At 44.4% G+C, this 12,862-nt stretch overlaps 1 protein-coding gene across 4 annotated transcripts in view; it reads left to right on the plus strand.

Moving 5' to 3' along the window:
• Positions 1–12,536, plus strand: part of OTOL1 (otolin 1) — a 64,294-nt gene extending 51,758 nt beyond the window's left edge. For all 4 annotated transcript variants that reach the window (XM_080409551.1, XM_080409552.1, XM_080409553.1 and 1 more), the window contains one exon: positions 55–12,536. In XM_080409551.1, the coding sequence (XP_080265677.1) occupies positions 55–950 (896 nt within the window). In that variant the 3' untranslated portion in view covers positions 951–12,536. The remainder of the gene's footprint in view (positions 1–54) is intronic.
• Positions 12,537–12,862: the final 326 nt, after the last annotated feature.

A 12,862-nucleotide genomic window follows, 5' to 3' on the forward strand; every position in this document is an offset into this window, starting at 1 on the left:
TAATGGATTTAATTATTTCCCCCCCCCCCCCCCTTTGCCCCCACTCTTTCTTAGGTGAAGCTGGAGTAAAAGGCAATAAGGGCAACTACGGCTTCCCTGGACTGAAGGGACAAAAGGGGTCCAAAGGGGACACTTGTGAGAATGGGACCAAAGGAGACAAGGGAGATAGGGGGGATGCTGGAGACCCGGGAGTGGATGGAGAACAGGGGGACAAAGGAGAAAAGGGAGACACAGGGCAGAAGGGGTACTGTGGGGAGCCAGGGGGAAAAGGTGCGAAAGGAGAAAGAGGGGAAGGGGGGGCAAAGGGAGAAAAAGGGAGCAAGGGGGAGATGGGGGTTGACGGTGTTCAGGGAGTGGATGGGAAACAGGGAGAAAAGGGCGAGCAAGGCACTAAGGGTGAAAAAGGGGACCTGGGACCCGCTGGTGTGATGGGACCTTCTGGGCCCAAGGGGATTGCCGGCAGCAAGGGGGGCCGAGGGGCCCCGGGAAAGAAAGGCTCCCGTGGGGCAAAGGGTGCCCGAGGGGACACTGCAAAGCTCCTGCGATCAGCATTCAGCGCTGGCCTGTCCAAGCCATTCCCTCCACCCAACGTCCCCATTAGATTTGATAAGATCTTGTACAATGACCAGGAAGATTACAACCCTTCCACGGGGAAATTCAACTGCAGCGTGCCTGGGGCGTACGTCTTCGCCTACCACCTGACGGTGAGAGGGCGCCCAGCCCGCGTCAGCCTCGTCGCCCGCAGCAGGAAGGTGGCCAAAGCCCGTGAGACGCTCTACGGCCAGGAGATCGACCAGGCATCCTTTCTGACCGTCCTGAAGCTGAGTGCGGGCGACCAGGTGTGGCTGGAGGTGGCGCGGGACTGGAACGGGGTCTATGTCAGCGCTGAGGACGACAGTGTCTTTACAGGCTTTCTTCTGTATCCAGATGTTTTTGAGATCCTGCTATAGGTTTAAAGGGCAAAGATGGTACTGAGAAACATGCCTTTCCCTCTGCCTGAGGGAGCAGAAATAAGCATCAGTTTAGCATCATTTGGTTAGTTGCTAGGTTTTGTGATCTTTTAACAAAAATATTTATATTTACAGTACGTGGATTAGTTTTATCTAGCAGCCCCAAGATGCAGCATGTCCTTTGCACAGGTGGGTGATGGCTAAGAGAAACCATCGTCCAAATGCAGGACCAGCATGGGTAGGGGATTTCACATCACAGACGTCAGGTTTGTAATTAGCCTATTCAAATTATGTAATGAAACTCATTGTCCAACTGCAATTTTAACGCAACCAGTTCCTGCAATCCTTGCGTGGTCAAAACTCCACTGGAAGTCAGTACTGATAACCATTGGTTTGTGGGAGAGATTGCAGAGTTTGATTTATAGAGCTTAATCAGACAGGAACATGAACAGTAGGTTTCTTGAAATCACGTGAAAAGATTTAAAGTTACTTTATCGTTGAATCAGTATTATGTAGTACTTTAGACTTGGTCATGAATTATATAAAGGTTTGTCTAAGAGTATTAGAGCTATTTGAGAAGTGTAAAAAAACCCTTTATTGTCCTTAGGCAAAAATATATCTGCAACTTTCTAAAGTAACTGTGAGATGCATAATCCACTTTATTAGTCTACTCAGACCCCCCGGTCTGAGCGGCTGAGGGTTCGGCTGATGCTGTGCGGTGACCCTCTGCTGCGCGGAGGAGGCGGCGGTGGCGGCGGCCAGGAGCAGGCTTTGGCACTTACGTGAGTCCTCAGCCATGGCAGGGCCCAGTGGATGTCTGGGCATGGTTTTAAAAAGCTGGTTTACCCCAATGGAACTGAATCTTGTGAAATAAAAGTATGGCATGAAATAATCTCTGGATGTCAGATTGGATATATTTCCTTATTAATGCACCTTCTCCCATCATAGTTAACTTTACACCACCTTTGTCATATTAACTAAGGCACACAGAATTGTTCCAATCACTCTTTCTTTTTTTGAACTAACACTCAAGTCTCATAGTTAGCCTTCAGTGGCACTGGGTTTAACTTGTCTTCTCGGGCAGTGGCCAGCCTGGGACACTTTCCCGGTGAGCCGAGGAATGCTGGGTCTGACCCCAACACGGATGGGGTGAATTAGGCTGCTGTTCCCGTTGGTCCTGGTTTCCTTGCTTAAAATGCCATGGTGCTTTCCAGACCATATTTAAATACCATCATAAATCACGTCCCTGTCCCTAATGTCTTCTTTTTACACAGCACCAAGGTGAAGAGTTCCTGAGGGTTTTTTTCAATCCAGTGAGAAAATTAACAGCAGAGAATTGCTGTTAAATTTTAAGATAAAAACAAGGCAGTTTTGAAAGGCTGATCCAGTGAAGGGTCCTTCAGCTCATCAGCTTTGCAACCCTCTTTTAATATCAACAATTCAAATGGGACATGTATTGGCTTTTTCAAAAAGTTGGTACTTCATTTGGTGCTTAATCTGAGTTCCTATGTAGTTCAAATCCAGAGCACTAAGTATATAAAAGATGCAGATTTCAGTTTATGAATTCTCTGGCAGCTGTAAAATATTGAACAAAACCAAGAAGCTGTAATAATAATTTTGGATTCCTGTTATCACAATACCTTTCGTTGTGCTTTCATGCTGCTTCCCATATAGCCCCTGTAACAGATGGGGGTATATGGACACCCGACTAGAAATTTCCTCTTCTTCTGCTGAAGTTTCTTGTGCTTTTTGTCTAAATAACCTCTACAAATGCTTTTAAGAATACAATGCAAAAATTTAGGGTCTCTCAAGAATCTGCTTAGGTTCTTCTTCATCCTCTTCATAAATTAATTACCTGGTCCTCTAGAGAAAAAAGGTGCTAGCAACACCATACAGGCTAGAAGAGTAGCTGCTTGCTTCCAAATCTCTCTGCCTAAAATATACCCATGGGGGAGGCAGCTAGATTAGGAGATTTTGAGCTGCTTAAATCCTGCAAAGGTGCTCTGAGAGCAGGTTAATAGGAGCAGCTGGAGACCATTCAGGTTGTGCAAATGTCCAGACTTGCAGATCCTGGGGAAAGAGATGGGATGTGCTTAACACAGTCTCTCTGATTTTCTAAACCCCCATAATAGATGTGCGAAGGCTGTGATAGTGGTTTGTGCTGGTTTCTGTGCTAAGAGCATATTTTGTTATTAACCAAATACCAGTAGAAGGGATTTCTGCCTGAAACCCTGACTGAGAAGGCAAGGAACATGCATACAAATCACTGAGAAAGCACACAGTTCTTTCATATTCATAAATTTCTTAGGGTTGCTAGCTGTGCCAGTGGTACTTCTAGTTTAATTTAAAGTGTTGATGTTTGTTTTGAAAACTTTTTTTTTTTTTTTTTAAGTTAAAATACACTAAACAAGTATCTTGGAAAGTTAAGCACAGTGAGGGGTGGTTTGGATAAATCTGGATCTTTGTAGAGAGGGAGCTATTGTTATCTAGTATCAAATTGAGTTAACAATAATACCTAGAAAATGTTGTTTCCCTACATTACTAATTTTTTCTACTTTGGTATCTTGGCCAAAGCATGTGTTGTTTGTTAACCAGGCACCTTTAATCAGATCAGTCCACAGCTGGTCTCAAAAATTGCCCCAAATGAGTTGAAATTTTCAACACAAGTGAACATACACGCCTTCTCCTTTTACAAGTAGACCCTTACAGAGCTGGTGCCTTTGTAGGCTTTTTCTGTCTTTTAAAGGTTATTTGAAACCTCCCTGCTCAAAGGGTTTCAGAGCTTTAAACACAGCAGATCTACAGGAGGGCTGAAATGAAGGAGAGGGGCAGAGCTGCTGCCCAGCTGGGTGTGATGCTACTGTGGAGGGTCTTGCCAGCTCTGCCTGCACCGGCACAGCCCCGGCTTTACCCTTTCCTGCCTGCTCCCAGCTAGCCTCCCCGAGACCACTCAGCTAGAAAACTTGAATCCAAGCCATTTTCCATTTTAAAAGGTCATTAAATATATATATATATATATTTTTTTTGTGATGGTATTTGGAGTCTCGCTGCTGTGGGGCACTTTGGTGAAGTGTTCTGCTGCAACAGCTTTTAACTGAAGCAAACTGTTCTGTGGAAAGTTTCAAAGTATTAAAAAAAGCCCTCATTTTTGTATGGCTTTCCCCATTTTGCATGCCGTGTCAGAAAAACAGTGAATGAATTGATTGAGGATGTGCTTTTTCTCATTATGTAGCATTATTTATGCTAAAAAATGCCAAAATATTTGTTCCATTTTGCTTCTGCTTCTACTTAGCACAGATTTATTTTGTGAAACTAAGTGTCTTCTTTCTGTGCTGCAATGAAGCAGTTTGACACTGGTATAAGAGAAAATAAATGCTCAGTGTACTAATCAGAAGAGCAGCTGTTTTCAATAACTAAGAAAAATTATTCCAAGCTGACATAAGGCCATAAAAAGCAGCTGCTTCTTTAATTAGGATGTTGAGGGCTAAATCTACAGAAGGATTTGGGTGCCTTGCTAGCACAAACATACTGGAGCCCTGAGTTAGGCAACCAAGTTCTCTGTATAAAACCAGGGGAGAGTGAGGGATATCGGATGGATGGATCCTGAGCAGTCACGACTCCTTGCTGCAAACGCTCTTCCTGACCTCAGAAAACAGAGCGTGCTTGTAGGAAGGAAAATAATTCTTCATACTTTGATAAAGCCCCTATCTGATACAGCTCTGCTTTGTGCCATCACTTTCATCTCAAAGTAAATAAAGCACCTGGAGTGGTGTCAGGGCAGTGCTGAACTCGTGCTTGCCTGGCACAAATCATGTTGCAATCAGCTCTAATGAGATTACAAAGCTGTTCTGATTTCCACAGAAAAACACCTGTCTGCTGGTATTTCTCATGCCTTTTCATCCCTGTCTCAGACGTTACCCAGGTGCCATGGTATTATCACTTATTTTCATAATTTTTTGGTAGGGCTGTGGGTTTTGCCCAGAGGGGCATCAGAGGCACTCTCCTACACCAAGTACCTTGGATCTCCCATGCTTCTTGCTCTTGTGTTGTGGCTTTCCAGATGCCCTGTGCTCCTGAGAGCCACCACTTGCTTTCAGACATCTCATCTTGCTCACCAGCCTGGCTGAGCTTGCCCCAGAACGAAGCCCACCTGCAAAGCTTGAGGGCTACAGGTTGGCTAGTAAAAGGGGATAATATCACCCTAGCTGGGAGTGCTTTGGTTTTTTAGGAGCAGAAACCATGCCTTGGTGGTCTTGGCTGGTGGAAGGTAGCCAGCCGTGGTGAGATCTTCCTCCTTCCCTCCTGGACCAATATGCTGTGTCTCAGGCAGTGGCCAGGTAAGCAAGCATGTGCTGTTATAGACTGGTTTGGATGAAAATGGATGTGTTTTGGTGAAGGCACACTGACTTTGAGAGGGGAACGTGTAACAGGTTTGAAAACACAGTATAATAACCCAAATTCAGGTATTTCAGCTGAAATATGTCTTGCTTTTTCAGAGATCCATAACTTTGCTTGCAACCACTTGGCTGCAGAAAGACTTTCTCTGTTGAAAGGAGAAACCCCACCTTTCAACATGAATTAAAATGGATTATAGTGTGATCACTGCCGGTTATCCAGTATGCTTGTAAAATGCTGGAGCTGCTTAATAGGGGATATTTATCAAGTGGTGTGTGGGCTGGCGTTGTTTTCTAGATATAGCCACCATTATTTATTCGCAGTAAGAGCTCTGTCACAGTTTTATGTGCCTTGTCTGCAAAGCTGTACCTCTGAGGCTGGAGTTTCAGAAATATTACTTGAAATTGTTTCAGAATGGCAGAGCACTGCACCATGCAATGATTTAATTTCAAAATGAAAAGGGTTTGCTCTTGCATGGTGTTACAAGGTCTGGTTTAACAACATCTATAGTCTTCTGTAGAGGTGCCTAAATGGAGATGCACATATTAAAAGTTGCAAAGTCAATTTTTGGGTAGATTTGAATCACTTTGTGTGTGTTAATGACTTCTTTGAATTGCTTTAGCTTTTTGTAGATGAATCCCGTTTTTCAAGCAGGGGTTTTCCATTTTGATGAAAAGACTTTCTGGGTGAAATTCTCCTCGCTGTAGCCCAAACTTTCATACTTTTTTCCTTTTATAGGCAATCTCTGACTTCAGTGAGATAAAATTGAGAGTGGATAGAAAATGCCCTGGCTCTGTTTTAGCTAATCTTTCTCATTTTAAGCTTGGTTTTGCAACCTCCAAGCCTATCTTTTAAGTTTGAGATGCTCCAGACTTTGACTCAAATTAAAAAAAAAAAGGAGTAAGTCATGTTAGAACTGAGATGTCTCCGAATTTTTTTCATGAAACGGGTATTTGTTTGTGGGACACTGGGGGGTGAGTGAGTGAGGCACCAAGCTGAAGGGCTGGTATCAGATTGTGACATTAGGGCCATGAAATAAAGCAAAAAAACATGCACACTGAGTGATTAAACTAATAAATTATAGTGATTGATGAGTTTTCTGGTATTCTGTCAAAAAGCCCCACACAGCTGGTTCCACAGCATTTAAATCTTGTTTTGTTATAAATCCTTTTTATGGTCAGGGGATTTGAAATTAATTATGGGACTATGTCTATGAGTATTTCAATTTTTTTAAAAAAAAAATGGTTCACTTTGGCCTTAAAGGCTTGTGCCTGTGTGTGCAGCTTTATGCTTGCACATGCCAACGTGGATGGATGTTGTGATGTGTCTGCGTATTTGCTGTGGGGTCATGCATGCGAGGAAGGCATTGCTTTGCTTATTTTCAGGGTATCTAAATGGGGACTGACATGCTGGTGGGTGTCTCTGGGTGCTGGGGCTGTTCTGTGCACTGAGTCACACGTACTGGCTATCAGCAATGCCTGTTCCGTTCCTTGGTGTGGCCAATGCAGTTATTAATACTAAAGAAATAAATGTAAACAGGGGAGAAAATAGAACGTTTGATCTAAAGGTGCAAAGGTAGTGGGAGACGAAGGGAATACAAAAAGAGGTTGGAATGTCTTATTTTGAAAATGTAACATTTTTTTTTTTTTAAATATGACAGCTCTGTCCTAATGGCTTTGTATTTTCTGGATGTAAACAAGGTGGTCTGGGTTCCCCCCCAGGTGTTTGATTGGATTCAGTGGGGTTGCTGTGGTTCATACTCCTGTGGAGTCTGGCCCTGTGTGTGTTGGAAAGAGCAGATGACGGGAGCGGGGAGCTTTTGGGGAGCCTGCGGTTTGTTCTGCTTGAAGTCAATGGGCCGATGCTAATGAATTCGGTTACAAGCCACAGCATGTCCTGCTTAAGGGAGCATGGCTAACTGAGCTGGGTGGGGGGCTTGTGTCCTAGTAAAACAATGCAGGGAAAATGTTAGGAAAAGAAAGGTGGAGGGGTGAGCGGCATTAAGGAGTGCTCTGGTGAGCTCCGCTCGGCAAATGGAAATTGAGAGCTGAGCACCAAACCCCCATTGCATCTCCAGGGCAGTCCCGGCAAGGGAGAACTTAGTTGTCGCAAAGCCTTTGCTGTTGCTGGAAATAATTATCAGGAACGAAGCTGATCTAGGAGTGTTTACAGGGAAGAGTGTAGTACCATCTGAGGAGGCTACGGATCTTGTTTTGGGTGATAGTGGTGGACACGAGTTCATTTATAGTAGGGACTAGAAAAGGTATTTACTCTTGGCCCCTTGCAGGTCCTTGGCTGTTTCATATGTCCTCCCCAGCTGGAGCTGGGTATGTAACAGCTGAGTACATCTAACTCAGAGTCACAGTGTGACCAAAATACTTACGGAGTCTGTTTTAATTCTGTTTCCCTACCTGTGCCTCTGCATCTTTTTTTTCCAGGGATGATTTTTGGAGAAGGTTTTTGTCCAAGAGTGCCACGTTCTGATAACAGAGCAGCTTCCAGAGTTGTGTTTCTTGGTGAAATTGTACTTGTTTAGGCACAGCTTTAAAGAAGAGCTCCAACTCTTGCCCTGCATAATTTAGTGCAGGGTTTGGGACCCGTCTCCTCTCGCTGTGTGTTATTGCAGCCAGCAAGCCTCTGCTGCTGCTTCTGGGGGAACTGGCTTTTGCTTCTCCCACTAGCGCTGAAAAGCCTGCGTCCATTTGGATGAAAACTGGAGTTTAGTCCCTAAAGGTGACTGCTCCTTACTCAAGACTGCAGTAGAGCAGCCGGGTACAGCTTGAAAACTTATTTTCAGTTTCCCTTCATGTGTTTCTGGTGGATGATGTGTGAAACAGATGATTAATTGTTTTGGCAGCTCCTCCAAGATAATATAAATGTTTAAGACTCCCATTCATGCTCCAAGGAGCTTTCAGTTTGTTTGATGGGAGATGGATCATCTGAAATGAGATTTTTTTTTTTTTTTTTTTTTTTTTTTTTTTTGCAAAGGGGCTGGTGCGTGTGGTCTGTTTTGGCCCAGTTCTGCCTCTCTTAGGAAGCCAGGTAGATGCCTGGGAGAGGAGATAACCAGGCAGAGCTGCTTTTCCTTTCTCTTACGCTCTTCTGGTAAGAGATCAATGTAAATATGTCTCTTCTAGACAGCGTAACACTTCATGGCTCCTCTCTTTGAAGGAGCCACGAGGCAGTGGGGAAATTGCTGACGCGCCCTCTCTCCTGGCAGGGGAAGCATCTGTTATCGCTTTATTGTTAAACTCTCTCTGTGGTTGCTTCTTGCCCAGCTTTCTCTATGCACTTTTTCTTTCTATACCTTAAAATTAAACCTACTGCTCTCTAATGAAAATCAATTATCAGTAAGTAAAAATTATGTTTGTGGCATGTCTTGCTGTGCTGAGTCACCAAGCAGTGAGAAAGGGCAGGAAAACTGGTTTGCTATGAGGGCAGAGTCATAAAACAAGCGCTGGGTTTTCTTTTAGTTGGATTGTGATTCAAATGAGTACTACTGTATTTTATGGTGCCTGTGTAATATTATTCTGACATTTCTAGTTATCTATGTAAACTTTCATTGCTCCATAGCAATTTATTAAGCCATATGGTATTCATAAATATGTGGCTAGCTTAATATGATTGTTCATCAGTTTGGTATTGAAAGGGCACCAGCCTAGTCAATAAAGATATCTGTCTCGGTGTTTCTTTCATTTTAAAGAGTCGATAAAATGTCAGTATAATACAATCGCTGTGTGAGCTAAATTGTTATTTTTTCACTTTGACTCTTGCCCTTTTCCTTTTGGTATTCAGCGCGTAACACAGGCCAGTAAATTGGCTTTAAGGGTGTACGATTGGGGTTATGGAGGATAGCTTTATAAACACAAACTGTAATAATTTAGATTCAAAGCAGTTATGACCCTAGAGAACATCTTCTGCTGGATAAAACTGTTATCAGCCTGTTCAGAATATTTTTCTCTTTAGTGAGTGGAGCAGCTCAGAGCTGCGGAAAGTACAGCTGAAACTGCAGGGGATCTTGAGAATGTGAAGAAACAAACCCAAAAACTTACAAGTTTTCAAGTCCTCAGTAAGCTTCTTGGTGTCAAAACCAAATAAAAATTCTTGTTAAACCTGACAAGTCATCTTGAAGCTTTCAGTAGCTCTATGGCAGGTAAATCCCAGGTTTTGAAAATGGGTATTACTAAAATGTAGTTCATGGTGACCGCCCCAAGTGTTTTTCTGGGATCAGTTACAACAGCCCAGGCGGTGGTTGTTTCCCCCTCAAGATCCCCAGAATTAAATAATGAAATAATTTAGGGATTCACCTGCTTCCAGTGCAACAGTGTGGGGTGTTTAGGGTACCGGGTGTTAGGGTGGGGACATGCAGGGGACCTGAGCGGTGTAAGGGAGCTGCTGAGAAACCCCGTGTCCCAGTTACCACCTCGCTCAGCAGGTACCTTGAATTCGTCACCACGGACATGCAGGGTTGCACAGAGCGTCTCGTAGGGGTTTGTTCCTTGTTCTGAGATTTTGGAAGGTCCCTGCAGGGCTGGGTTAGCTGGTGAGCTCTGGTAGAGCCACGCATGCTGCGTGGAAGACAGGGCAAACCTGACTCTCCTGTGACCAACCCTTTTCCTCTCTGCTGAAGCGTTATCTTTAAATTAAGCAATTCTGTTGTCTGCTCCATAGGTGGTTTTCCTACCTATGTTACCTGTACCGATGTCATCTTAGCCTCTCTGCTCTGCCACGGGACACAGACTGAGGGGCTCTGTGTGTGGTGAAAGGTGATGTTTCTTAGCTTGCACGGCCGCCCTGCTTGCGGCGGGTGATGCGCAGGAGGGCAGTGTGGGCGTCCTGCTGGCGCTGCCGCAAGAGGAGGAGAAACCCTGATCCCAGAGCCACAGTGGGTGCTGGGGCTCCGTCAGGGCGAGCGAGTGCCACAGGTGAGAACTCTGTATGAACTCCTCCGTAGTTTGTTACAGTTACTTGGGAGGACCTAATTACACCAGAAAGCTCAATTCAAATGCATTTTTTCACCTAGTAAAGCTCTACTGCCTTTATAGCTTCTGTAAGTGGTCTGAATGGCCCAGAAAGGTCAAGATCTGACCGTGGCCACCACAGAGCCCAGTGGCCCAGCTGTCACAAGACCTTGGGATCCTTCCAGTGTGCAATTACCTGCTCTAAACAGTAGATTAAACTGTCCCACAAATGCGGCTGCAAGTAGCTCTTTGTGGCATGTTCCTCGAATTTCCCATAGAAAGTGTAATTAACATAGCTGCAAACGAGCTCTTTCAGCAGTTTTCCCCACTGTCCCATAAAATGTGAAAAATATGGGTGAGTGCATTTATTAGACCCTCAGAATGTGCACAGCTCTATCAGCTCCTGGCACTTAGCAATAAGTCCTCTGCTCTCCCATTAAAATGTAAATTGGAGGAGAAAATGTCTTCAGGCTGGTGGGTTTCTAACTTAGCTCTTCTGGTACTGCATGGGAAGTTAATGGGAGAATGTGATTTTTCACAATCTCCCTCGTGCTGAAAGAATTAGCTGTTTTGAGGCTGATATTTAATTAGTTCTGCTTCTCCTGGATAATAAATGGGGAGAAGGGAGTTGTTGCATATGTTACTTAACTTCTGCCTGTAACAATGACTAGAGAGAAAGAGTCAGCAGCTATTAATTCCCCAACAGTTTTGCCACGACTGACACAGCTGTAACTGGGGGGTCCCACCTCTCTGCGGTGCTAAATATACCTGAGAGGTGGGCAGGTGTGTCTCGCATCTCTGATAAGCAAACTGCATCTTTAGACTGCTCTGTTCTTTAACAGCTTTCGGTGAGTTAAGGGTTGTCACTGAGTGCTGGGGGCTTTCACTAACTGTATGAAATAGGTGGGGTTTTTTAGACTCTTGGTGACGAGAAGATCTCAAATGTTTCTGCTCAAACTGTTCACGTCTTGAAAATCAATTTCTTTGAGGTAAATTTAATGGCTGTAATGTTACGTGTTCTTGAATACAAAAATGTTTCGCACCAAGTAGTGGTGCTTGGGCTGGAAGCTATTTCAAACCTGAAATATTTTTAATGTTTCGGTGCTCTTATTCTTTGGCTGTTCTGTGATGCCTCTGCTCCTGCACAGCTCCTGGCATCAAGAGGAGATAGTGCTGGTGGAGGCAGGCTGGAATGTTGGGGGTCTTTCTGCCCGTGTTCAGGACAAAAGCATGGGGCTCCCTTGCCTGTGCAACCTGCCTCGCTTCTCGTTTCTGTTGTTCGAGTGCCTGAAACCCTTAGGTAGCCAACTCGATGTGAGTTGAAAGAAAAACACAAGGCTTCTTATGGATGAAGGAAGGCTGAAGTCCAGCCTGGTCAAAACAGGCTGTGGGTTGTATTTTTATTTTTTTTAAATATGCTTTTTTGACTGATTTTCTTTGAGGCACTGAACATTAATGACATGTTTACCAAAACAATAAATTTACTTTAATAATGATTTCCCCTTCCATCTGGAAATGTTTGAAGACAAAGCCTTTAGACTTCTGCTCTAAGTGAATGACACTAATGTGGGTTTTGGTTTGGGCCTCTCCTTGGGTTTGGTTCCAGGGAAAGCCTGCCCGCTGTTCCCATGCGATCGCTCCGCAGAGAAGTGGGAAATAGCAGCCAGAGTAATAAGTAGCTCATCCTTGTTAATTTACCAAGGAGATGGAAACAGAGCAGGGACTAGTGTAACTGTCTTTCACTGCCAAGTGCAATCCAGGTGTCTGACATGCTCCTCAAGAGAATACTTAATACCCCTGTTGCTCTGTGGGTTTTTTTTCTTTTTTTTTTTTTCTTTTTTTGTTCTTTTACCCTGCCTTCTGCAAAGGGTAAATACAAACAGTATCTCAGCTCTTTATCCCTGTGTCCTCTTGCTGAACAAGAGATAGCCTCTGACTTACCAGAATTTGCATCTGTGGATCTGGCAAACAATTTCTGGACAGGTGGAAAGCAATAGGGTCCAGGAGAATAACCTGCTGTGCATATGCTATTTCTAGATGCTGTGTATTACACGTAATCTGTAATGCAAACTGAAGGTAACAACACAGCCCTGACATGAGAGATGATTAGATCATCCACACCATCTTCTGTCTTGGCAAGGTTGCTTGCTTTAGAATATTTCTAAGAGAAATTACTTCAGAAAAGCTATTTATTGCTGAAGAGATCCTGCTTTGTGACCTCCCCCCCCCCCCCTCAAAAAAAAAAATTAATATTAAATCCTGAATCTAAATGTATCCTGAATATCCTATCACCTCTAGCTGCTGATGCACAGAAGGTGAATATGCATTGCACAGTGCCAGTGCTGGGAGTCTGAGGCTGCTGGCAAGTGCTGGGTGCATCACATGTATGCTCCTGGGTGACCCCGTGCCCGGGCTACCAAGACTTGCAGAATGTGCCAAAATGACTCTGCAATGTCAGACCGCAGGTGGTGTGGCCAGGCACGGGGAGCGTATGGCTCCTGCAGTGCCGGGGAGGCTCCCCCCAGGTGTGCTGCAGGGGATCTGTGTGGGCACGGC

Source organism: Falco punctatus, assembly GCF_963210335.1.
Source record: "Falco punctatus genome assembly, chromosome: 13".
Lineage (NCBI taxonomy): Eukaryota > Metazoa > Chordata > Aves > Falconiformes > Falconidae > Falco > Falco punctatus.